The 27,924-nt window shown below is 38.6% G+C and overlaps 1 protein-coding gene across 6 annotated transcripts; it reads right to left on the bottom strand.

The window, feature by feature from the left end:
* Positions 1–28: 28 nt before the first annotated feature.
* Positions 29–27,924, bottom strand: kdm6bb (lysine (K)-specific demethylase 6B, b). 6 transcript variants are annotated; one of them, XM_043250344.1, is made up of 22 exons: positions 27,726–27,924; positions 26,925–27,102; positions 13,277–13,359; positions 13,050–13,173; positions 12,867–12,941; positions 11,924–12,119; positions 11,625–11,837; positions 11,294–11,428; positions 10,758–11,099; positions 7,048–9,494; positions 6,420–6,546; positions 5,457–5,562; positions 4,819–5,024; positions 4,403–4,506; positions 4,231–4,299; positions 3,966–4,114; positions 3,325–3,439; positions 3,046–3,233; positions 2,817–2,958; positions 2,610–2,736; positions 2,329–2,499; positions 29–1,784 (listed from the first exon to the last, which is right to left on the bottom strand). In XM_043250344.1, exons 4-22 carry the CDS (start codon positions 13,166–13,168, stop codon positions 1,761–1,763), a joined length of 5,055 nt encoding a protein of 1,684 aa, XP_043106279.1. In that variant the 5' UTR covers positions 13,169–13,173; positions 13,277–13,359; positions 26,925–27,102; positions 27,726–27,924; the 3' UTR covers positions 29–1,760. The 6 variants fall into 6 exon arrangements, with proteins under 6 accessions (XP_043106279.1, XP_043106281.1, XP_043106280.1 ...); XM_043250346.1 differs by lacking the exons at positions 26,925–27,102; positions 27,726–27,924 and adding an exon at positions 23,284–23,448; XM_043250345.1 differs by lacking the exons at positions 26,925–27,102; positions 27,726–27,924 and adding an exon at positions 19,685–19,914.

Below are 27,924 nucleotides of genomic sequence, written 5' to 3'. Positions count from 1 at the left end.
CCACAAATAACTTACACGTATACGCATGGGGATTTATCAGAATGTTTTATTTTTTATAGTTAGAATTATATCAGGTATAACACACAAAAATCACAAAATGTTTTAAACAAGTCTGGCTCAGTTCCTTAATGTTTTCCTTTCTTTTTTTATTTTTATTTTATCTTACCTTTTTGATTTTTTTATACAGTAAAACGAACAAAAAAATGGCAATGAACCTGAAAACAAACAAGAGGTATCGATGGAACGCAAATCCGAAAACTCTCAATCTGCAATCCATCTATGATACAAATCAGAAAGGTCATAATTATCATAACAGCTAGGATGACTGGAATCATACACGTGTCACAATATCCTGTACCTCATGTAAAGCAAACAAATTTCATGTGTTAAATATACAGTACAAAGACATTCAGTTCATAAAAGTGTACTGACTCTGTTCTAAGCACCAATTTGTGAGATTAAATTCATGTTTTCAAACCTACGGATCATTTATACAGACAGAGAGAGAGAGAGAGAGAGAGAGAGACCGGGAGGAAGGGGGATCAGCACCATTTTGAATCAGACGTTCCCCCGTAAGCCTCACCACATCAGCACAACAGAAAGATTACAAAATACGCATGAAAATCTCAGAAAAAGAGAAGCATCACGAACGATCAATAAATACGAAAGGAAAAGACAAGTAAATAAATTAAAAAAACTAAACCAACGAAGACTATTTCAGTAATGATTTAAAAAAAAAAAAATCAAAGGAGTCGATCAGATTGGGAAATGCATCAAAAGCCACAAGTTCGCAGGAATTTTTTTTTTTCGTTTTTTTTTCGAGTTATACAAAAAGATTCACGTAACACACACACAAGGTTTTCCAGACAAATGCAGTCAAATAAGTTTGAGATTAAACCCGTATTTTTTGGAATAACTGTTACATATACTGTACCTCACGTGATACTTTGATGCTCTAAGAAAATGTCGTTATTTATTTAATCAAATACCATGAAATCATTTTTTTTCTTCTAAATGCATACCACAAGGCCCAAATGGTGTTAGTCTAGACTGTTAAAAAAGGTTTTTTCTTTTCTTTCTGAAAACCTTTGACAACTTAAAAAAATAGCACCCAGTCAAATATGCAAATACCATTTACAAAGGTCAGACTTGTAGTAAATGTGACATGACCGAAACAACTTAATGAAAAAAAAACGTAATGCCGCTGCAATGGTCATCAGCTCCGAGAGAAATGAATCCCCTGCTGTTAAATATATATACGTTGTATCAAAGCACCACTTACTCAAAACAAACTGCACTGGTGAAATCGTCTTTCATTTGCATAAAAAACGTAAACTACATCAGTACCTGAATTAATGCACATGTTCGGCAAGTTGACAATTTTTTTTTTTTTTTAAAAAGGAATCACAGCAGTTATCCATTGTGGATGATTGACCTGATAGCCAAGTCCAATGATGTAGCACCACTCTAGTCTTTCTGTATTCAGGAGCGTGAGAACTATCGGATGTCCCGTCAGTAGCTGGCTTAGGGGAAGACGACTGCGCTGGAGAGACATCGGCTGATAGTATTGTAAACAATGTGAAGTAAACAGCGATTTGATTGGCTGTTTCGTAAGTCTGCAGTAGTGGTTTTGGTAAAAAAAAAAAACGAACAAAAAAACTAACAAACAAAAAAAAGAAACGTAACATAAGGTTTGTGCCGCTGCTTTGGGGCGGGAGGGTGGAGATTTGGTTATGGCTGTGTAGTTTCAGACATCAAGTTCACCTACAGCACGGGACTGGAGCCTGGGAAGAGAAAAATCGCACATTGTAGTAGAAAATAATTGTAAGTTGCATTTAAAATGTACATACAGTGTATAGCATTGATTGCGATTGAATAAATGAAGTAAAGGGTTTGCGTAACGAAAATTAAGCTTATTTTATAAATAAAAAAATATTGAAAAATAACTAGATCACATTTCATATTATAAATGATTTTATGCATACTGACAACTAAGCCTATTTAATAAAATTTAAATAAAAAATAGTATTACATACAAAAAACTATACATTATATTTTGCATACTAATAATGAAGCATTTATTAAAAAAATGAAAATAAAATGAAAACAGCATTACATATATATTTTAAACATGTTCAGGTTATATTTCACAAAAATAATAAATATTTCATTTTGCATGCTAATGTTATTAGAAGTATCATTGCATATTTTTTTATTTTAACCCTCAGGTCACGTTTCACAAAACAAAAAATAAAAGAGAAACAAGAAAATAAGACATTATGACATGTTACATTTTGACACGAGTGTTTAAAAGAGTGTCTGTCTTACCAGGGTGAAGTTATCATATGTGTTCATGAGCTCGTTGATGCGGTACTGCTCCAGCACCACCACCCCGCTCAGACTGGGGCTCTGCTCCCGAGCGCAGTCCTCACAGTGAACCACATACGTCTTTCTACTGCCGCTCTCACTGGTCACAAACAGCAGGTCAAACACCTCCAGCTGTTCACACACACACACACACACACACACACACACACACACAGTCAGGTGCATCAACGAGATCTCATGAGCAATTTAAATGCCATCAATGTAGCGTAAGCGGTCCTCACATCGCACTCATTGCAGTAGTACGCTGGTTCATCCTTCACCCTGCTCTGATAGGAGATCTTTTTCCCTGCAGACACCAGCTGGTCCCTTAAAATCTGAATGTGTTTGATGGACTGGAGGAGACAATGTCTGAAGGACGAGACAAGGAGGAGGTAGAACTATAAAATCATTTAATCAGGTAGGCACAAACAACGCAGTCGCGTACTCACTTGATCATTTTGAATGTGTTTGGGTCTGTGATTTTGATTGTGCGGGCGACGTTCCAGGACACGTGGATCATGGGGACGATTGATTTGACCTTCTTGATCTCGTTCCACTCAAAGCGTTCAAGAGCCAGCTGGTATTGATAGGCTGGAAAGACAAAGGGCGTAAAGCAAATGCCAAATGTATTTACAGTAAATGTCTTTGGCGCCCCCTGTTGTCACAATGTAGACCCACCATTTAAAGGACCCACATTCCAGGCTATGTTGTTGCACCACCCTACGGCCTGGACCCAGTGCACAGTGCCAGCGTTGATCCACACCAGGTCCCCGGGTCTCTGAATGAAGCGGTACACCGGGATGTTAGAACGATACAGGTCCTCCAGGACCGGCCACCACGAGCCTGTCAGATAATCCACGCCATGCCTAACACACAAGACATATTGTTTTATATTTAACTGCGTCTGCCATTGTGCTGAGCCATGAAAATATCTGCCGTGTGTGATCCAAAACTTACTTTTCGCACAAGTCACTGATGGCTTTCCAGTAGTGTTCATGGACCGCAAACCACTCACAGTCTCCAGGGCCAATATTGATGTTCACTGAACAGAAGTTATTATTTTCCTGATGTCCTAGAGAGATAGAGAAAAGATCACAAAATATTATAATAATATTTTTTCAATATTCGAATTTTAACATGTCCTGGGACATTTCACAAAAATATTATAATTAATTAAAAATTCTTTAGCATTATGAAAAATAAAGCCTAATTTTAAAACGAATTTTTAAAGGAAAAAACGGAAGAATAATTCGATACTTTTTGTAACATATCCAAGTAAAAAAAAATCATTTTTATTTTGCATACTGAAAATTAAGCATAAATAAAGACATTGTGATTAAATAATGGTGATAATGAAGCCTTTAAAAAAAAAAAAAAAAAAAAATATATATATATATATATATATATATATATATATATATATATACAATTGTGTGTTTGAGAGAGCGTGAAAAGGTTTTGTAAATCTCAAGAAGACCAAACTTCTGAAAGGTATTGCAAAACTCCACAAGGATAACAACTACACAAATGAATACAGTAAGAGATTAAGAGATAAGAGATTTCACAAATGCACAAATACCTTGTGTGTGTACACTGACCTGGTGTGCGGCTGCCAGGGACCTTCATATAAAGCTGGACAGTGTTCATGCCCAGTATAGTGTGGCCAACATGACTCAGCATGTTGGTGCTGGAAGAAACACGCATGAACGCGGGCAACTTCAGCAGCTCCTGCAGCTGCAGCTTCCACCTGTAGACAAGAACCCAAAGTCCTTTATTCACACCAGTGCGTCTACTAAAGTCTTTCTGTCCAACATTATTTAATGGCTTACTGTCAACTTGGATTTCAAAAAGAATATCTCTCACCGTTTTGGGTCTGACAAGTCAATGTTGGTTCCAAATTTAATGATTTTTCCAATGGCTTTCTGATCTGAGCTGTTAAAAAAGAAACTGATAGCAGTTCAAAATTGTCCTGGAAATAGCAACCTATGTGGTTTATATGATCATATATCATTTTAAATGTTATTTTTGACTTTACCTGGAAGCAGTAGTAGAAGTCAGAGTGTTTCCTTCAGAGTTGGATTTTGTTACATTTCCCTCTGATTTGTCTTCTTCATCCTCATCTTCACTGTCTTTCTCTTCCTAAAAATATAGATAACTTTCACTTGAATCTCAAATTTCATTTTGAGATTTTGTATGTGTCTCTGTGTACCTAGCACTTCCAGGCGATTGCCTGGACCCTCAGCACCATGATACTGCAATACCCTTCCCCTGAGAAGGAGGAGAAGGGATATTTCACGTACTCATTTGTCATTTCATTGAATATGACTTTACTGGGTGAGGCAGACTGTTATGCTGTCACCAAAGAGTTTCCCGTTTAGACTGGAGATATGACTCCAGTTAAGTGTGAGATGGTGTTGTTTTCTGTCAGGTGCTCATGGTAAGAATGTCTACCTGTAAGCTCTCCTGGAAACTGGATGCTTGGTACTGTGCGTATTTAGCGATGGTGGTGTGAGATCTGCTGCTTTCGCAGGGCCAGGTCTGGGCGGATCCTGAATGGTTCCAGTTCTCGTCGGCTGGCTGCTGTACCTGAGTCCTCACCTCCACTGCATGCTCAGAGTTGGCCTCCACCAGGGATTTGGTGGAGAACAGACCCAGATCTAGTAGAAAGACAAGAATGTCACACGCTATATTTACACTAATCTGGAAACATTTGAAAAATTGACTTATACTGAGACAATGTTTCAGTCCTGCGAAAACTGAGCATTTTGAAACCGTGTTTTGGACATGTGACATAGAAGTGAGATAAATCGATGTTTATAATGGTGTGTGCCTATTACATCTTATTCACTTCAACAGAAGTTACATGTTAGCTTGTACAATGTTTGTTCTTATTACCTTCCAGCAAAGATCACAGAAAATGTAGTGCAAATATTTGTCATGCAGCAAAACAAGTGCATTTTAGACCGTAAATGGAAAGCACGCTAAAAACACAATTGTAATGTTTTCTGACAGTGTAGATGGAGACAAATTTGGAGGAAGACATAGCGCGTGTGTATGTATGTGTGTGTTTGTTTGTTGTTTGTTCTCACTGAGACGGAGGGATCCAGCCAGTCCTCTGATGACAGTAACAGCATTTTTAGAATCTGTGCAGAATTGCAGCAGCACCGGAGAAAAAGCGTCTCTTTTACTCTCTAGCTAAAAATAGAAAATCATAAAAAACAAAGTCAGAATAACAGTCTATCACACAATCAAACAGACAGCTTAAATGGTTAAGGTCCTTGCACACATAGTCTGTAATTTTCATATGCGTTTTCTTGTATTTCTCGTATTCCTTTGCTATGAAAATGCTTGTCGCAGATGCAAAAATGCAAAAAATCCAACCAGGTTTGATTTTTTGTTTAATGATGGATAAAAGTTTTGGAGGCAGTTAAATGTGTTTAACACAACCTGAGGTCGTACTCATTTTTACCATGCAAAAATTTCAAGCCAGAATTTGTACTCTGTTTGCATTGACCTTTATTGTTCATCACTGTAATAACAATAAAGACCACTAATGTAACGGTATAGACTAATAACTGACAGATCATATATTTAACTAATTATAGTGTACTGCAAAAAAAGCTTTTATTTTCTCCAGCCAAAATCTAAAAAAATTCTAAATTCGAAGATTTTCTAGAAAAGTAAAAAATATTGTCTTGTTTTCAGAAAGAAAAACTAGTCAAAAAATTTTTTTCCCTTAGAACAAATGAAATAATGTGCCAGTGGGATAAGCAAAATAATCTTATTTTAAACAAAAAAAACAAGATTACTTTGCTTACCCCATTGGCAGATTATTTTGCTTGTTTCAACAACAACAACAACAAAAAAACCCACTTAATTCTGACTTTTTTTTTTTTAACAAGACAACAATTTTTACCAGTTGAGAAAAACCTTCTTGATTTAGTCATTTTTAGATAATTTGCCTGGAAACAAGACAAAACATTTAAGTAAGAAAAGCATTTTTACAGTGCACTTTACAGTGCACACTTTTGAACTGATTGGCCTCAACTCACATAAATGCTTGGTGTTGGAGGGTTCAGTTTCTCTCTGGGAATAGGAGCATTGGTGGAAAGGTCAGGTTTCACTGAAAACTCTGGAAGCAGATATGACTCCCGAAACTTGTTCTTGATGTTTGCCCCTCTGTTATAGAAAAAAAACCAAAAAAACAATGAAATTGAAGTAAGAAAATTGTTCATATTCACCATTAAAGTCATAATAATACGATAATACATTTGGAGTACTAAATGCTGTTATGATGCTAGGTGCTGTGTGGAAGCATTGCTAAATACTCCCAACTCGATGTTCTTTAGATATGGTTTAGATGCATCCAATATCCATTAATGGAATCTAGCCTTTAGCTTTATAGCCATTTATCCTCAGCGAGCAATACTCAAGATGAACATTTGTGAGTAAAATGTATAAATATGCTGAATTATTATAATTTTTTTTAGAAAATGATTTATTGTTTTACTAGAAAATATCCTTATTCAGCCCTTTGAAGTTGCACTGAAACTGCGATTTGGACCTTAAACTCATTGGTCCCTGTAGAAGTCCACAAAATTATCAGGAAAATTTAATTCTAGAGAGGACTAATCCTTTAAATACATCAGATTAATCTGAGGTCTAAAATCTGAAACTTACTTGCATGCTCGAATGACCTCATCTGCTTTATTTTTGATGTTGATGGCACTGAGTGGCATGGTCTTCTGCTCGATCTCTGAGGCAATGAAAGTCTGCCGACCTCCACTCTCAACCTTGACCAAACAGATCTTCAATTCTTTTAAGGGAATTTTAGACAACTCTTTCAGATTAAGGAGATTGACTCGTTCCAGCAGCAGAGGTCTTCTGGAGGGTGTCACAGTAACAGAGGTTTGTGTCTTGGTTGTGGCAGATGTAGATGATGCTGTGGCAGATGTATCAGCTTTTACTGTGTCTTCTTTCATGCTCTCTTTTTTAACATCTGTCTCTTTTTCTCTCTCGACGTCTTTAGATTCTGTATTTCCATCTTTTAAGTCAATTTTTTGGTTTTCTGGGACAACCTGTTTGTTATTGATTTCCACCAAGTACTCATCTAAACTTTCAGAAGATGAATCCTTTGTCTCTGTCTCATCCTTCACCATGTCCTTTTTGTTCTCTCCTCCATTACACTTCTCAGGACCTTCTCCTTTTATGCTCTTACCAGATTTTCTTGGAGACCTCACTTGATCTTTCTGTCTGGCCCTGTCTTGTTCTTTTTCTTTCTCAGTAGATGTGGGCCCACTGACTTTCATTGCCTTTGACACAGGGCTGGAGTTTTGATTGAGCAGTAGCTCGCAGCTTTGTAATAGTTTAGCCTGCAGGGTGGCGGGAGACATCACAGGCTCCTTCTCCTCCAGTGAAATGCAGGTTGTGTCTTTGATCTCAACTTGTTTATCCATCTCTTTTTCATCCTCTATTGCATTGGTTTCCATGTTTTCGTTCTCTGTTTCACTCTCTTTGTCCTTATCTGCAGGCTCGATCAGTGGTGATGTGACCTGATCTGGGATTTCCATAGTTGGAGATGTGGCAGGTGGACTATGCTGGTCTGGAGGGGGTATCTCAGGACCCAAGGACAAAGATGACGCGTATTTTACCCCAACTAAAGCACCAGGAGGTGGCCGACCAAACGGCCCACCCCTGTAAGTGTATCTGTGGCTGCTAATGGCTGAGGTTGATGATTCAAATGTGTCCATTTGGTGCAAGTGTGGTTTGCTGGGTTCAGAGCTGCTTGATGCATCAGGACTACTATATTTCTGCTCTCCTTCTCTCTTTTCTTCATCCTCTTCCTCAGTGTCCATTGCTTTAGAGGTCTCAGGAAGGCCATACAACCTGGCCAGGTCACTGTGGCAATAGTCAACTCCAGTGTTGATCTCCACTGGGTCTCTTAGTGGAGATGAGTGTGTTGGACTCGGTTGTAGCACGGGTCTCCTCAGAACTCTAATCATATCTCCCTCTTTCCCTTCCTCATCATCGTCACCTAAGTCCGACACTGGAGAGCCTTGCCAGCTCAGAACAGGTGGACTTGTTGGTGGATCCAGCCTTAAAAGCTCTTCACTATAGGTGCAGTGAGCTGGAAGGAGGTCTGGGGCACTATGCAACCCTAAAACAACCTCCTTGCTTCTGATGGGTTCTTCATCACAAACCTTCCGCTTATCAGGAAGAGTATGTTTGGACCTGCCAACATCATGGGCTTCTACACTGTCATCATCGCTAGTGTCTACGTGGTCAGGCTCAGAAGTTTCGGATTGGTTGTCAACCTCTAAGGCTTTAGTATTGGCTTCATGAGTTGATTGGCATGGAGAACAATGATTATTACTGACAGGAGGAGATTTAGAAGGTGGGATGAACCCTGAGGTATGTTGAGAGAACTCTTCCTCTCTGTGATTGAGATGAAGTGGCTCAGACAGTAGGTCATCCAGCAGAGGTTCAGAATCACTGGGATACAGTGTTCCTAAATTGGGAGATGCTGACTTTGAAGTTGGCGTCCGACTCTTCCTGTCTTCAAGCGTTCCTTTTTTCCCCTCCTCCTTTGCTCTTGTTATCTGTCCCAACTTTTTACCATTTTGATGTATATTCTTCTTGTCATGCCCCTTTCTTCCATCTCTCATTTTTTTCTTTTTCCTGTCCTCCATTTTTTTCTCCATTTCTTCTCTTGTGTCTAACAGCTCTCCTTCCTTTTTTTTCTCCTTCCTCCTTAAACGCTCCTTGTGCCTCCTCTTGGCCTGAATGTGTTTCAAGAGTTCAGTGTCCAGCTTGCTGAGGGTGCTCTTGTGGGTGGATTTGAATCCAGTCTGGTGTTTAGAATGCCTGCTCTTCTTCATTTCTGACTTCTGTGCCCTCGGACCTCTTTCTGAGGTTTGAGTGCTGGGTTCAAAAAGGGAATCCGAGTGTTTCTTTAACCCATTCTCTGGGCTCCTCCATTCTGAACAATCTGTGACTCTACCCTCTGCACTATTGTATGGCTGGATGGGACTCCGTTGGCGGCTAATATGTTTAGATGCACTTGGCCGTTTTCTGTCCACACCCATAGACTCTTGAGATTCCATATCAGAGGTGGTACGTCCCATCTCCTGTAGAGAAACAAATGAGAACGATTTGACCCTCTATAGACAGCAACACAGTCAAAATGTGCCCAGGTCCAGAAGCTTAGTAAATACTTCTGTAAAAAAAGTCCATGTCACAATAATGACATATAATTAACTTTGAGATTTTTTTTTTCGCAAAAAAAGCAAAAATAAAAACGTAATGTTAGTAAATACATAAGTAAAACAGTCCATGTGACATCAGTGGCAATACTTGCTAATAATTTTTTTGCACAAAGAAAATAAAAATAACATAATTTACTCAACCATTCTTCTCCCCGAGTTATGTCTTCTGCCATTTTAGAGAGTTTCACAATGCATACACAAGCTTTCCCTTAAGCGTAAAACAACTGCAAATTGCATTCATGTGCGATCTTTCCCCCCAAACGTAAACAAGACTGATATGTCAAATATGTTCTTAAATAATCTCTAAAATGGTGGAAGACATAACTATGGGGAGAAGAACGGTTGAGTAAATTATATTATGTTAATTTTCTTTGTGCAAAAAAATGTTACCAAGTATTGCCACTGATGTCACATGGACTGTTTCACTGATGTATTTACTAACTTTACGTTTTTGGACCTGGGACTATTTCAGTTGCGTATCTGTCTACGGAGGGTAAGATAGATATGTCTTGGGTTATGGGTTAGAAATGACAGAATGTTCATTTTGGGGTGAACTAAAACTTTAATGTTTATTTCATACTACAACTACTAAAGAGAAAGAGATGATTGGTTCTTGTGGCACTTGAACTGAGGCCCTTCAGTTGTCACAACATATTAAAGAGCCACAAAACATTTAATTGTTTGGATTTCTTAAAATATGACCAAATTTGAAAGATGAGACTTTTTTTTATTCCAAAAGTAACCTGCTTTGTCTTGCCTGTTGGTGCCTTGTCAGTCTACTCTTTGTTCTGCAATGTATTTTTCACTGCTTGAGAACATGATGTGTGGCATGAGAGCACCGTGGCTTGTTGGATATAGCAACGGTAACGAAGGGGGGCAGGTCTTTGCAAAGGTTCAATTGCTTTTTAAAATTCAATCTCTGGCATTTAATTGATAGTTTTGCATTGCCAGACTTTTGACTACTGATATTAAGTGTTGGAGCATATTCTGGTGAAAAAAACACCCACTTATACAGTCTGTGGGTGTGCAGTGAGTCTGAGGCAGAGACTAGTTCTTTGAGCATTGGGCATAACTTTAAAAAGAATAATTGACCAAAAACGAAAAAAATTAATCCTATTTACTCACACTGCTGCCATGTTTTCTCTGTGTTTTCCAGCCAGGCTGTGCTGTATTGAATCTGGGCTGAGGTACTGAGGTGGCTGGGCTGCTGAAGGGGCCGGTGTGCCTCTGTGGTGGAGGGAGCTGGTGCTGCTGACTGTAAGGCACACTGGTGAGGTTTGCTGGTGGTGGGCAGTCCCAGCCCCCTTTGGCCCCACGGGGATGGGGGCCTGGATGATCTCGGACCGGATGATGGGGTTGCCCCTGTTTGGTGGGTTTCTTGCTGTGAAGGCCCTGGCTAGGGGCACTGTTGGGTGGCGATGGGATGGAATATGGTCTGTGATCTCTCATGACTGAATGACTGGACTCCTTTTAAATAAATGAAAGAAGGATGATTAAGATCAATACAAAGTATATAATTGTAAAACACATGTAAAGCAAGGAGGTATCTGATTAGGCCTGTTAATGTGTATTGTAATTCTAAAGTATACAGAGTTGCAAACCTTCTTTCCAGGCATAGAAAATCAATTAATCAAAAAATACAGCTGAGAACAGTGGTCTACCTGAAAGCGAGAGGGAGAGGACCTCTTCTCAGACAGGCTCCAGGGCATTGAGTTTTTGTATGCTGGGCTCCATGGCCGAGGTGGGTGTGATGGAGGTGGACGGTTGATGAAATATTTCTCTCTCGTGTGGAAATTCTGCAGAATTGATCATGAGTCATGCATTATCACTTAAGGATGTTTTCATTCTGACCAGCAGAGGGTGCTTAAAGCCTACTGTCTCTTCACAACCAAAACTTTTGGATTGGCATATAAACAAAAGTGAACAGAAAAATATAAAAATAGTAGTTTTCCTTGCGCATTCACTTCAACGGGAAAAAAGAACATGACTGACCTGATGTGAACTTACGCTCCTGCTCCTCTTGCTTGGACAGTCGTCTCGTGAAGGGGATGGATCCCGGTGTGGTGGTGACATATTGTGAGGAGGCGGTGGACGTTTGAGAGAGGGGCCTTGGAATGTCCTGGACTGAGTCGATTGTGTCCATTTTTCTCCCTGGGTCTGTGGGGGGCGCCCGGTGGAACGCTGCTGCTGATGTGGACCCCCATACTGAAACAGGAAATAGCATCAAGCCAGTCAGGAAATGACGAGTTCTTTTTCTCATCTTTCAACTATAGATATTTGGATGCCCTCACCCTGTGTGGCTGGCTGCTGTGATTGTTGCTGCTAGAGAGGTGTCCTCCACACCCTGAGTTGTAGTTTAGGGTGGGGCGTTCTGGATTGTGGTGCTGGCTCAGTGTTGGTCCGCAGCCCCTCGGGACCCTTTGCTCTTTTCCGATGCCTCTGTCTCTGGGGTGTGTGTGGGGCCTGTCCCTGCTGAAACCTGGAGGTCTGTTTGTAAATAAAGAGGAATGCTATGCATGAATGTTACAGCTGTGTTAACATGGAAAATTTGCATATTATCCGCATCATATAGCATGCAAGATTGTGCATGTCAAATCACACTACATTGAAAACGTACATTAAAAGACCTGGACTGTATGGTAGCAACACACTTTTTTTTTTTTATACTTTGATACTTATTTATACTTTTTTAACACTTTATTTAGTTACCCCTGTTAGATGCTTATTAGCATGCATATTACTAGAATATTAGCTAATTAAGCACATATTAATGCCTTATTCTACATGACCTTATTCTACATTCCTAACCCTACCCAATACCTAACTTAACAACTACTGCACTAAGAAGTGTTAACCTTTACCGATATTGCTTATATGTGTATAATATATAATAGTTATAATAAGTATGTATTTGCTACAAATATTAAGTGTTAAATTCTGTAAATATTTTTATAATAAAATATACTTTTCAAATAAAATGAAACAAAATATAAAATATATTAAAAATATATTTAAAAATACATAAAAACGTAATAATATACAATAATACATATTACATACAATACATACGATATGTTAATAATACATTGATTCACTAAATTAGAATGTGTATGCTAAAATGCTACACAAAGAAGTGCACAAGCGGTCCAGTTTAAATAATGCAGTGACTGTGTTGACCATGTGTAAATTGCAAAATAGGACTTCAGTATTATTAGAGCAGAAAAAAAGACTAACCTGTTGTTATAAGCTTTATTTGGGTAACTTCTTCCTGCTGTGTAGTTTTGGGATTGATAATTCCCTCCACTGCACCTGAAAACAGCAAAACTGATCATTTAATACCGTAAGATATACACAATAAAACAGTGTTCATTTAACAGATACTGTGTTTTTAAATTTGTGTGGAAGATGGAGGATGACCTGGATGGAGGGGCCCAGTGCCGGTTGCTGCCCGGGGCCCATGGTGCTCGATTTGGCCCAGAAGAAGGGAAAGAGTCCCACGAGTTACGTCCAGAATACTGCTCTGCTATGTGATACATTCAGCCTGAGGTGAGACAAACACACACACATACAAAAGCAATTACTATAGCTGTTCACTCGTGATGTACCTTGTTCTGGAGAGAAGAAAGCGTCCTGTGAATACTCACCGCACTGATGAGTCTGAGAATCCCTCCACTGCAGATCTCAACAGAGATCACTACACTTTCCCTCGCTTTCAATTTGAGCTTTTCTGAATGAAAAAAAGAGAGAAAAGATACAAGAAGAATGAATAAAGCATTCTTTCATAATATCATATGATAAGAGTAATGCCTCGTTTCATGATATTTTTAGAACAGTGGATTCAGTGTAAATCTGTGGGATCTTCCATCCACTGTAATTGTCCAACAGGTATCATTCAAGTACCTATCGAATGATGCACGACAGGTTACATGTTTAATTACAATCCTTAGGGTTGACGTAAAAACAGACGGAAATCGGAGGGAGGGGCCAGCCGAAAGGAAATCTTCAGCATGTGCTCTTGTAAATGATGGTCAATATCAGCTTCCTGAGAGCGTGCCAGCATGGCTCTATGGTAGCCACAAGTATGCTAACTCCATAGCATATTTGTGGCTTCTATGTATAATGTGCTGCATAATACAACACAGCGTCCTTAACTGTCAAAGAAATAAATCTCATTGTGATCTTCACATCGCCCACACACCTTTGAAGAGTTTCTAGCACCTGACTGACGCTTCCTTTAGATTTGTCTGAGGCAACAGATCAAACGTGCAACGCTGGAACAAGTTCAACCCGAAGCATCTGCAGCAATCCACAGGCTCTAGTTCGTCTTATCTCTGCCCCCCACGCTCCACCCCACCCACACCAACTGTCCTGTATCATAGGAAGAAGCGTAACAAGTGTGTGAGCGTGTGTGAGGTTAAAGGAGGGCATCTGTGCTCTTTTTGGTCCATGAATAGCTCAGCTCTCATACTGTAAAACTCTAGTTTTGCATTCTAGTTTAGATCAGGACAGGGCAACTGCAGGCTCTTTGTGTTTGTTAAAGGCTTTCACCTCTTCTATGTATCTCATAATAGCGCATTTAACACATACTCAGTTGAACACACACGCTTGAACTTTGACAAATTCGCTACATGCACAGGTATAATACATGGCAAGCATTTGTATGGGTCTTTCTACTCTCTCTCTCTCTCACACACACACACACACACACACACACACACATTGCCATAGCCCATCTATTATGTTGAAAGCTCTTGTTACTTATAAACAGCAAAGAGATTAAATGGAGAACACATGGAGACTTTTGCCTATAAATGTCACATGCACCTTCTCTAGAATTTCAGACGAGATCTAAACAATAGACATGTTTTAATCCATATTTTAATGCCCATTTTCCAATATAGCATAAAAAAGGCTGGACTGGAAAAAGGGCAAAAAACATGTACACTCAAACTACAATGGAAACACATTTACTGAATAAATAGATAGCATGTTACTATGTCATATGAAAGTCATGTGATTGAATCATTCAAATATATGCTTCATTAAGATTTTTTGCTTGAAGCTGATTAAAGTCAAATTTTCTCTTTGATGTATGCTTCACTTAAACCCCACCCCTTTCTTACAATCAACATTCCATTCAGATCTGGATTTATCCAATCAACAAGCAACGAACTGATCCAAGCCTCCACCTAAATTTTTTCTTCCGATAATTTATTTCACTTTAATGTACGCAATATGGAAGAAAAGACCTGTTGCTACTTCTCTTCATCATGACTTATAGTTCCTTTTAGTTCATCCTAAAGTTAAAATTACCTCATGATTTGAGCCATCCTAGGTGTATATGACTGTCTTCTTTCAATTGAATATAGTCAGAGTTATATTAAAACATGTCCTGGCTCTTTCAAGTTTTAGTGAATGAGGATTCAATTTAGTGAATTTTGGGACCCCAAAAAGTGCATCCATGCAACATAAAAAGTGTTCCATATTAATAAAGGTCTCTCTAGTGTTCATCGTTTAGCAGAAGTTAGAAATTATGGTTTATAAAGTTTTAAGTATGCATATTTTCCTATAAAAACATTGTTTTGTTTCAGAAGAACTTTATTAACTCTCCAGAGCCATGTGAAGCACCTATGATGGATGGATGCACTTTATTTGGCAACAAAATCTCGACCATGATTGACTGCCATTATAAACCTTAAAAGAGCCAGGACATTGCTTGTCTGTTATTGTCTCATTTGTTTTTAATATTTTCTGTAAGGAAATTCAGGATAAATATCGGAGACAGATCTGATACTTAACTGAGAACTACATAAAGTTTCCTGAGCTTTGAAAAGGACCTCTGTGCAATGGCCTTTTTATTCGCCAACGTTCATGTAAGCGTCCCATGCCATTGTAATCAAATTTTAAAGCAGACCAACAATGCACTGTCAAACAGGTTGAGTTATATCAGATTACACAAACATATCCAAGTACATAACACCTGTTGAGTCCAAACCAGACTCTCACAGCGTACCTTCTCCGGGGATGCAAAACACAATGATGAAAGACTGACGTGCACGCGTGGGTTGTGTGCGCATGCCAACATTTTTATGACATGCTGCTAATGTAGGTAGCCATAGAAACCCAGCAAACTGTTCCGTTGGAAAGGAAGTGGTTCTGACTTCCTGTAAAAATATGACACCGTTGTGCAGTTGTGGTCGTAACCTCACATACTGCTGAAAAGTGACTTGTACAAACGAGTCGTCCCCAAATGTCGTCCCTACGTAATTTTTTTTCAAGTGGTTCAATTGTGATTATTTGTGGCTCTTATCAGGCCTCACTGGGATGCACGAGTGAAGAGTCTCGCTTTTAATGGATGAGTACATCTTCTTTGCATTACATTCAAATGAGGTGCGATGCAGACAGACAGTTGGAGAATCATCGAAGAGCTTTCACTTACTCATCTTCCTCTTACTATAAGCTTTCATGAGTTTCTCCAGTTTCACATACATGCACTTAGATTAAGCAGGAATTACATTAGAAAATAATGGGCCTAAGGCTGTCCGGCAATGTTCGTCTTAAATTTCTTTTTATCCCATATCTTGCTCTTCTTAATTTAATCGTGTCCATATCATTAACCACAGTAATTCGGCTTTTGTATCATAGTTCTACGGGGGTCATATAATTTTTTTTTTCTCTGAGACACACTTATAATGTTAATCAAGTTTTTTTGCACCAAAAATACTTGCAGCATGAACTATTAAAATCAGACTGAAATGTTTAGGAATCTTGCAAAAATCCTGACTCAGAAAGAGCTAAAGCTTTGGCATTATTTCCCACCAAATTTTCCATTAACGTTTCTTATTCTGTTATATTGCAATAATAGTATACTCATGAAATTATTGAATGAACTCTGGTTTTGATATCTGAAAGTAATTTTGGATGATTAATTTTTGGATCTGTTCCAGTGATGATAATGATATGACCCTTTTAACCCCCCCCAAACTCTTTTTACTCTATAGAATGCCACACAGTCTAGAATTCACATTGATTACTCAAACTATTTGCAAAACTCAACAGCAAAGCCAGGAATGCAATCGAAAACAAACGGAAGAGTCTATGGTGACTGTCCATCTGAAACAGATATCTCATGAGAGCAGAGGGGAACCACAGCAGGAATCAAACAGCCGGAAAGAAAGAGAAAGAATGGGAAGGGAAAGATAGAGGCGCCACTGCTGTCAGGAGCAGTGAGATTGTGTTACTGACTGATATATGAGAGAAATTCAGACAGAATATTCAGTAAAAAAAAAAAAACCTCACACTGCAGACGTAAACAAAAGCAGCTAGTTTGAACTGCAAGGGGTTTCCTGTTTAAACGACTTAATTAGATATGTTGTGTGTCTCTAAATCGAAAGCAAAATGGAGATGGCGTTGCAAACACAAACAACGATCTAAAATGACACACATCAAGTTTGAGAATTTGAGGTTTAGTCGATCGGTTTCAGTTTCAGACGCAGAACAACATTTAGTTTCGTAACCCGAATCAGTAACGCGTCTTTTATTTGCATATTTCACGACAAGCAGGACTTTGTTGTGGAGAAAACTGGGTTTAAAACTGATGATATTTGCTGATATTTGACCTTCGCTATAACCGCATGAACACTCTACTACGCTATCAAACGATCATCCGCACTTTCTGAGAGAGTATTTTTCACAGGATTTCTGTCTCTCTGTCTTGTTCTTTCACGCTTAGGTAGTAGTCATTGATGCTCACAAGTTGTTAAAAACTTGACATGCTATTGCAGCTGTTGAGGTCGCGGTCGGTGGGGTTTATGAGTCGATATCCAATCTGAAAGGCAGATATTGACATGTACACATATCTCATATTACTCTAAATAAACAGGGACAGAGACTTGCATTAGCACACGAGTTTTATATCAGATGAGGAGTGTGTTGTAACAGGCCGAATGCATTTGGTGGTTGATTTATATCATTAAACATAGGGCAGCTAGGGACAAACTAATCTGATAGAAAATACCTTTGATGTAAGGTAAGCCTGTGAGAAATTAAAGACGTAGAATCTCTCATAGAAGAGTTCTCTTGCACAAACACACTCTATACTCCGGCCTGATAAAGGAACACGGGACACAAAAATTTTAATGGGTTGCAAGTTTGAATATACACTAGTACAAATAACATTTGAGTGAGATCATAACGTGCTCTATATGACTTTTGCACAAATGTACAAATCTCCTTAAGCTACAGTTTTCAACGATTTAGTGAGAGGAACTCAAGTCACTGTTATTCACCGTTGTAGATCTCAAATATCATTCACCCTTAACAAAATCAATTTCAGTGTCACGGACAATGCTGCTTTACCAGACATTTAACCCTTAAATGCATGAAGGTTTCGCCGATCATTATTACATATTCCGGTCTTTAACGACCCAGACCAATATATCCAGCACGGATGGATCTTTAACTGCTACAATAGCAAAGAACTGTCTTGATATTTTAAAAACAATTACAGAAGAATAAAATAAAGCATATTTAGTTTTATATTTCATTTCGTATAGTAATTGCTCGGCAGTAAAGTCATTCAAACCCGTCCAATTTTTGCTGATGACATTCATTTGTTTTATGCCTGCAGTAATTATGAGTGAAACATCACATCGTCATTGTGTATCAAACAGTGCCACTTCGAGAAAAAAAGATGCATTGCACTTTTTAACATATCATCTGATGTGTAAATATAGTTGCGCAGGAAAAAATAAATGCAATCTCTAGTGACCCTGTATATTTTTTACAAAATATAATCAGAAAACAGGATGTCCAATTTTAAAAACTAAAGGAGGGAGAGGGTAGAGAATGATGTCCTACGAGGTATGCATTTAAGAGTTAAATATGCACAAGTGCAAATGCCATTTGAAAGATAAAGAATGGTATTTTCATTGAACATGAACTGAAATTGCATTTACTTCAACAAACTCTATGCTTTCCGAAGACTTGCTAGCCACATGTGCCATTTAGGGTACCTTTTTGTCATTTTCTGAACTTCCCTTGTCAATATACCGTAAGCTTTCAATATTTGTAAAAGAACAACGCGATTCTTCTTCTGTGTTCCACAGAGAACTGAAAACCATTCCAGTTTCAGTGAATTATGCCAGAATTAGAATTTTTGGGTGCAAAATTACACCCCTGAAGTTTGCAGGAGATCCTAAAGTTAAGCAAGATATTTAAAATTTTTCAACTCTTGGAGATATGCCAATGTTTCTGTCTCTGTTTCTCTTCTCTCTTATCATTGCATCTTCATTTGCAGGTGCTGCTAATGAATTGGGCCAACAGGGACGACAGGTGACCATGGAGCCCCAAAGGAGAGTAACGTAATGCGTGCATGTGGGTGTTCTTTGGCAGATAACAAACTGAGGAAATCTCTCTCGTGCAGAGAGAGTTATGAGTGATACTGCTCGTGGGGAGGTTGTCTGAGAAAGTTCACTGCAGACACACAAACCGAGGCGGTGTCTTTTATTAGATCAGTGTTGAGCCATAATGGCAGAGATCAAGATCGCCAGCTATAATAACCATACTTCCTGTACAAAAGTATTCAGTAAAGACTGGCTTGCTATTGTATTACACACACAACTGCATTATGTACTGAAGGATCTCCTCTGCAGCTAACTTCGCAATTTACTTTGAGTTGTAGAGACTTGCAGGAGATTTATTGCAAAACATTCACAGTAAGTCACATTACTGCACAAACAAAAGGGAAAGAAACCACATGGAGCACAAAGACAGAAAAAGTGAGCCGGAGGGGCCGGTATTTAAGTGGCATGGAGAGGAGAGATGAGTGTTTCTCTCCTGAGATGCACAAGCGTTCTTACCTTGCAGGTCAGAAAGGAAGAGAAGGGCACTGCTTCCTGTTTGCCCACTGCTCGAGCGCAACGTACCTTTAAATGTTTCACCTGTACCTTTAAAAGTACCGGATGACAGCTCTGACAAAACGTGCACTCATGCACACACACACACACACACACACACACACACACACACACACAAAGAGTGAGAGGACTTACTCACGGAACGCCACTGACAGACAGGAAGTGAGCTTCTATTGTCAAAAAGGCGAGTGTGCCTAGTCCATTCTGTCTTGTCCTTTCTTACCCCCCTCTCTCTCTCAACACACTCTCTCGCTTTCTCTCACATTTGCACCCTGCCTACTCCTTCAGCAGACAAAGAAAGGGAAGGAATGGTACGAGAAAGCAGAAAGAGAGAGAGAGAAATAGAGGGAGAGACAGCGAAAGAGGTAGAGAGAGTGGTATTGAGAGAAGATAGCCCAACCCCCTTCTACCAGCCAGTCTGCTTTCATTTCTTTTTCCTTTTTTTGCTTTTCCCTGTACAGCCCCTCCCCCACCTTCCCTCTCTTTCACTCCATCCTCATTTTCTCTCTCTCCTCTCTCCCTCTCTCTCTCTCTTCACACCTAAAGAGTACAGTATGTGTTTCCAAGGCAACCAATCATAAACTCTGCTCGCTGCACATCAGCTCAATGCTACAGAAGACGCTCTGAGCTCAAAACAACGATCTCACCTGAGAAGAAAAACACATGCAAACATGGAGTGCACGAGACCTCCTAAGGGAGATTGTGTGCAATTGAAAAATTTGCATGGCTGCTTATGAAGATTTATCTGTCTGGTTCACATCGTCTGATTTATTTTCTTATTTGTTCAGATATCAGGGTTTGCATGTGGTTTAGAAAACTTTCCCTGTTCTCCACCCACCACATACAAACCTTCCAGAGTTAATAAGAATTTCTCCACTTGGTAGAAATGACAACTGACTTACTGGTAGCAAAAGCTGCTTACTATTATTGTAATGAAATATGTTCTTATTGCAATGCATGGTAATCTTGAGATTTTCATGTCCTAGGAATTCTGAATTCTGAAACTGAGGAAAATGAGGAATTCTCATTATTGCTACTAAAAAAGTTAAAGGGTTGCTCCACCCCAAAATGAAAATTTCGTCATAAATCACTTACCTCCATATAATTTTGAACCCATAAATGCTTTGTTTGTCTTCGGAACACAATTAAGATATTTTGGATGAAATCTGGAAGGCTTGTGACTGTCCCATAGACTGCCAAGTAAATAACACTGTCAAGGTCCAGAATAGTATGAAAGACAACATTAGAATAGTCCATCTGCCATCAGTGGTTTAACCGTAACGTTATGAAGTGCAGAGAATACTTTTTGTATTGAAAGACAACAAAAAATAAATTACTTTATTCGACAAATTTGACACATAGAGTTAGTATTTTGGAGCGTATCGCTGCTGGCAAATGACATAAGTGACATAAGGATGCGCTGTTTTCACAGTTTTAATCTAAAATATCTTAAATTGTGTTTGAAGACTAACTAAGCTTTTATGGGTTTGGAACAACATGGGAATATTGGGAGATTATTGGCAAAATGTTTATTTTAGGGTGGAGTAACCCTTTAAGATGTTATGGCTAAGTTGTTTTTAGAGAATCTCGCTGAGTTTGTTTGTTTGAGATAAAATAAGTTTACAGGATCAAGCTAGCTAAATAAAATCCATTTTAAAGGCACAGACATTTGAGGATAATATATTTTATACAGGTATAAAACATATTAAGGAACTGTACTCTTGCAATATGGGTTGGCCTAGCATTGGTTTTTGCAATATAGTGCTTTGCAGAAACAAGTTTCTAGCCAAGTTCTTGTAACCTTTCCCCCCTTTAAATTGGCAGTTAGAATAATTCATTACAATTGGACTTGGGTTTCAAGTTAACATTGTTGAGATCATACATTTGATATCAGATTGTAACATTCAGACATTTGAGATGAGATGTCTGAAATCAAACTATAGCAGTTAAACAAGATCAGACGTTTGAGTTTAATGTTTATATCAGAAGTTTGAGATCGGAAGTTTGACATCAGACTGTTAAAATCAGATGTTTGAGATCAGAAGTCTAAAAGCAAACTACACCAGTAACAAAAGATCAGCGGCTCAGGATCAGACATTGGGCACCAGCGTTCAAAACAGATGTCTGCTATCAGACTGAAATCAGACTATTGAAGTTAAAAGAGTTCAGAAGTTTGGGATCAGATCATTCAGCGATTACTTTTAGAAATAATGTATAAAAAATGTATAGAAATAACCAGTTGAAAGAAGTTCCAGATCAGAAGTTTGTTTTCAGGCTGCTGAGATTATACTCTAGAGTTACTTGGCAGCCTGACAGTTAACAAGTCCAGGCAGATATGATACATGAAGCAAATACGACACAAGGTAGAACTACTGAACACAACTAGCTGACAAGCTCCAAAATGATGGTGGTCCAGTAATGACAGTTTCCTCAGAACCACAGATTCCCATATGAGGTCGTGAAGTGCTTGAATTGGCAAAACTTTAGGATGTTTCCAAAACCATGTTTCCTTCACTCCCAAACCATAATAACCACCACCACTGCAACTCACACAGCTGGACCACCGTGGTCCAAACCAGAACCAAACATAATGTTTCAATTTACCGCTGAGCTGTAAAAGGTGCACAGTATGCACGCGAGTTTAAAAGGATGGCTTGTGTTTATGTTTTAAGAGTGCTATAATTACATATCCAGGGTGATTTTGCTTAGGTTTAACACTAGACTACGCTCTTCAAGAATTGTAGTAACTTTCTTCTTTTAAAGGTTTCAGCAGACACTTCGTAACTATGCAAGGAAAAACAGCTTCAGCACATACAAACTTGGTCTCCAAAAACACAGCTGACTCAAGTCTCCAAGCTGTCCTCACAAACGATTAATTCTGCAATTACAGACTTCCTGTTTCTGTGTTTGAACTCTGTTCTGGGTTTCAACTCAGGAAGGTTCATTTCAGTCTACAAGGTTACAAGGCACAACTGATCTCATTTAACTGACATCACATCTTCATTCATTACAGCTCTACCAAATGACTCGGGCTAAGCTTCTATTTTTAGAAGGACATTTTAGCAGCTCACGGTTGTCTGCTTGTGGTAAAGCTCCGGTGAATGTAGGTCAGTATGTGGAGATACGGCACGTGTGCCATTAAGCCCCCTGCAGGCCTGTGCAAACAATAGCCTTCCAATGCTTTTTTCCCTTGGAAACATTTACAGTACACAGTGGATTGTTGAAGTAAACACAGTAATTTTAAGAGCCGTACTTCCTCTGTGAGCTGACATGCATAACAGCAAATGATGCTGCTTTTTCTAAAAACCAGTGCATTTTGAAACAACGTTTCATGACAGTCTTCTTAAAATATGAAAACTAACATGCCGTAGGGATTGTAATTTCATGATGGCATTTATTTAATCACACAGAACCAGAGAGCCAGTGTAAGCGATACCAGTAACTACAGTTGCCGGCGATGATGTGAGGCAATGCATCTGTAATGCTACACACACACACACACACACACACACACATGTACGCACACACACTGCTGTCAGAATAATGAATGACTGCTTTAGTGCTGATCAGTGTGCACGTAATGCACACATACACAACATTCTCTTATTTGGAAATACATGCCAATGCTAATTTGCTTAGAAAAATCCCATGCATGTATCTTTAACTATTATGAGATGTGTAAAAAAACAACAAAAAAAAACCAGATGGTCTTTCCTTTCAAATCTTCGGCTTACCTCCTCTCCTCTTCTTTCAGCTCTTTCTCTTCCCTCTTTCTCCTGCTTTTCTTCCTTCTTTTTCCTTCAAAGCAATTCCAAACCTTTCCTCTCCCTTCCTCTCCTTCCCAAGTCAATCCTGTCGCCTCTGTTCCCCACTTCTCTCCTCCCTCTTTCCCCTCTCCTCTACTCTCTTCTCTCTGATTTTCAGATGTTCACAGCAGACTCATCCACGTGCACAGCCTGGGGGCGGAGCCACTGCTTGCTGCTCCTGCACTTTGCTTAGTTGTCAGTCATCCTACTTCATCCAATCAGAAGAAAGCAAACTGTGTCAATCAAGGTATACCAGCAAATATGAGCCCTGGAGGTGGGAAATGTGTGGAAAAAAAGTGGGAGCGAGAGAGAGAGTGTCTGCCGTGTATGTGTGTGTTTTGGAACAAGGCCAACACACTATGTGCTATTTTTAAACCTCACTGTAGGGTGGCAAAAGACTCCATTTTCTGAAAGAATCGGGTGTATTTCAAAGCCTCAAAAATATCTATATGCTCAATTAAATCTGTTTTGATTGAAGAAATATGAAACTGTGGAATTCATCATGGGATAATTATAGTCTGTATGGTATTTTGATGTAACCATCTCTCCATGTAGCGGTAGATGTGGTCACTGCAGTTAATACAGAGTTTTAATGGACTAAAACCTGAACTGATACCATTCTACCAATTCTGAGCTCAACTGATACATATAACAATGCAAGGGTGTTGCTCTGTGGTAGTTAAGGTAGTTGTTTGGGTGTTGTAGGTGTTTGCTCACCAACCCAAATCAAGAAACCTCGTGCCACAAGTCTCTGTGATATAGTGTTCCCAACAATATGAATTTGGTTGCTTGTTCAATGTAAGCCTATGGAATAAGAATCATAAGTGTGACCTGATATGGCCTGACATGCACAGACTAGATTTCAGCAGGGGATTTAGAGGTGATAGGAGATGTTATGTACTAATAGGTGATAGTGATAAGTGACAGGAGCAGAAAAAAAACAAAAACAAACAAAAGGATTGGAAATAATAACCATAGTAGACAGTAGAATGGGATGAGGCAAAATAGGGATAGGGTAGGTCAATGCAGAACAGCATTAGGGACAACAATAGGAAATGCAAAGGATATTATAAGACAGGAGAAAAAGGAATGTGATAATAGAATAGAATTAAATAGAATAAAATAGAATAGGACAAGATATGATAGGATATGGGGACGGCAGGACAGAATATGATAAAAACAACATGAATAAAATAGAATATGGATAGGACATTAATGGGGACAATAAAGACATGATAGAATAGAATAGAATAGAATAGTAAAGAATAGAATAGAATAGAATAGAATAGAATAGAATAGAATAGAATAGAATAGAATAGAATAGAATAGAATAGAATAAGACAGGACCACTATAGTGAAAAAAGTAGTGCTGAAGTACAATTAAAGATATAGTTAGTATATTTTATTGTGCCAAAGTGGAACTATTTTAAGTATACTTCAGATACATTTTTCCTTTGCATTTATTGATATAAGATTGATATAATTCAAAGACTGTACAATCGCCATCAAAAAATTCAAAACACATTTTAGACTTAATATTAAGAAAATAAAAAGTATAAATATGTTAATAGATTTGAATTACACCGAGTATGAAATAAATGTATTTTAAATATATACTTATTTACTAAGGATGATATGATAGGAAAGAACAAGAACAGGATAACATGGCAACATAGGGCAGAATAGAACAGAATATGACAGGACAGCAAAGCATAGCATAGCAGTAAGAATAAGAAAACATAGGACATGAGAACAGAATAGAATATGGCAAAATATGACAGAATAGGTTATGACAGGATAGCAGGAAAGCATAGCAGTAAGAATATAAAAAGCATAGGACACAAGAACAGACTAGACTAGGTTAGACAATAATAGAATAGATTATAATAGGAATAAGACTAGGGATAGGATAGAAAAATTATAGGATAGCAATATGAATAAGAAAAGCATAGAATAGAAAATAATGGAATAAAATAAGTTAAGAACAATATAGGAAAGAGTATGAATAGAACAGGACAAGGCAGGACATGATAGGATAGAATAGGAAAACTAATAGAATAGAATAGAATAGAATAGAATAGAATAGAATAGAATAGGTCAAGATGTGAAAGAACAGAAAATATTAATAAAAGACAGAACAGAATAGAATAGAATAGGGATAGGACAGTATTCAATAGGATAGTAAAGAACAGGAAAAAGAATGGAAAGAGGCAAGGTAAATAGATAAGTGAGAATAAATGATTATAGAGAACAGAGAATAGCAAAGTTGGAAATGGATGGACTAATAGTAAAAAAAATATGATGGTGATATTTGAGAATATATGAGAAATGTAGAGCATAAGATAGGACAGGATGACATAGTAGAGGAGAGAGACAGGATGGTTGTGCATTCCTGGAGGTGTCTGGTCACAGCTGGGTAGACCCACAGCTTCTGACTGAGACTGAAGCACTTAGACTGAGCTACTGAGGCAGTGAGGCAGTGGGTGAAAGGAGGAGGGGGTCTTGCCTACGTGACTTTCTGTGCATAGCACCCACGTACCCCATCTGCCCCGTCCCCTTCCTATCAAATAAGCAGAGAAGACAATGTTCAGGGTGAGTATAAACCAACATTTGATGGACACAGAGACGGTGCATCACAAAAACCACACAGATCATAACAAATGAGACAGATTCCTGTCTGACTGCCCATAGCAACAGCTCCGGTGCTGCACGGCCTCCATTGGGCGAGTCAGCCGGCTGCATGATATACCAATGTTGGCGTGCCAGCCAATCAGACGCTCTGTCTGGCTGAGCTGGTTTCCACGCTCACCATGGTAACAGAACTACACACTTGAGTCAGTCAAACATGGAGTTCAGACATCCATACACCACATGTGACCGTTGACTCCATATGAAGAGAAAAACCAGAAGATGTCATAAATCAATACTGTTTATGTGCTCGCGGTAGAATAAGGACATAGAGAAGATTCACACTGAACAGTGATGCATGAAATAGCTTATTGGAATTCCTCTGCTGCTACAGAGCCATAAAAGATGCATCTAGTTTTGAGTGGCGGTGCGCTAGGCTTCATATCTGTGGCACTGAATTAAAATTCCAACCAGATAATGCATGTGCAAAAGTTGACGCTAATATGCTACAAGGACTTGCTATTCCAGATATTTCAAGGGTTTTTTTTTTTTTTGCTCTCAATAACACACTGCACAATTTTGAGCAGTGTCATCTATGTCCACGGCACAAAATAAACTTTAACACAAGATATAGGTTTGTTAGGATCACTAACAACATCAAATCACAGATTGGACCATGCAGAAATAACCAGTATTATATAATAAATATCATACATTTAATTTTAATGATAAGAAATGTGTTAGATAATTCATAACAGCATCATAAAATCAAAATTTAGAGAAATATCCATAATATTATCCATAAACGTGAACCAGCTCTGCTTGGCAACAGCTTTGTGTGAACATGATACACGCATGAAATATGATGCTCAGTCAGTGTCATCATATTTTAACCCCAAGGAAGCCCTGATTATTGGTCAGGGGAGAGTTAAAAGACCCACCTCTTCTCCATGATGATTGGCTCTCCAAGCTGTTCGTCTCCCTGAGCTCAATCAGAAAGAAGCTCTTCACAAACTGGTACCAATGGCCCTTTTCTACTGGTTGCAGATGCATCAGCATTAGTGACATCATTAGCCATCCCACTGCAGGGGTGAAGAAAAAATCCCAGCTGCTGGACAGCTGTGCAGATGACAAGAAGCATATACAGTATATATATATATATATATATATATATATATATATATATATATATATATATACACACACACACACACACACACACACACATATATATATATATATATATATATATATATATATATATATATAGAGAGAGAGAGAGAGAGAGAGAGAGAGAGAGAGAGAAAATACATTTTCCTAATGTTTTGTTTCTGTAAAGGTAACAAGATGTCATGAGGTATGACAGATTTTCAAAACAGCTGCTAGATCTCTAGCAATAAAATATATCTAATAATTTTAATATACCATAAAGACAGTTTGCATAATTCAACAAATAATGAATACACAACATAGAAATCAGTCTAAATAAACATCTAATAAACATTAAAGGAACGTTGTCAAATAATAAAGAAACCCAAGTAAAGTATCTATATGTATTCAAACAGTGCCATCTAGCGGTGTGTTTTTTTAGAGCTAGCAGGAGACGCGCTAGTGACGAACATCTCTAAAACACGATTTAGTGAGTGAGAAGCAGGACCGATCTTACTCTTCATAAAATCCGAGAAGTGACATAACTTATTAGTTTGCAACAAAGCCAAACTTAAATACATCCATCACCTTACCTGCGATACGAGCCGAAAACCGATCTTTTCGGGTGTATGAGCTAATGAGGAAGAATTGCGCAGTTTAAATTCTTTTAAGAACGCCCCACAGAGCCTTTCTCCCCCTGCAACGCCGCCATATAAACACGTCCCCTCCATCAGATCTTAATAACAGATGAGCCGAGACCGGAGGAGTTGTTACTCACGAGCGCGTTACTTT

Source organism: Puntigrus tetrazona, chromosome 10, assembly GCF_018831695.1.
Source record: "Puntigrus tetrazona isolate hp1 chromosome 10, ASM1883169v1, whole genome shotgun sequence".
Taxonomy (NCBI): domain Eukaryota; kingdom Metazoa; phylum Chordata; class Actinopteri; order Cypriniformes; family Cyprinidae; genus Puntigrus; species Puntigrus tetrazona.
The sequence above is the reverse complement of the archived record's forward strand: the minus strand, read 5'-3'. Positions and strand labels throughout refer to the sequence as shown.

Excerpts from the sequence above, each read along its gene's own strand:
- kdm6bb (XM_043250344.1), bottom strand. The coding sequence starts at position 13,168 with ATGTATCACATAGCAGAGCAGTATTCTGGACGTAACTCGTGGGACTCT. Across the intron at positions 11,100-11,293 it reads CCTCTCCCTCTCGCTTTCAG|GAGTCCAGTCATTCAGTCAT; the intron begins GTAGACCACTGT and ends TTTATTTAAAAG. Across the intron at positions 4,300-4,402 it reads ACTTCTACTACTGCTTCCAG|CTCAGATCAGAAAGCCATTG; the intron begins GTAAAGTCAAAA and ends CTTTTTTAACAG.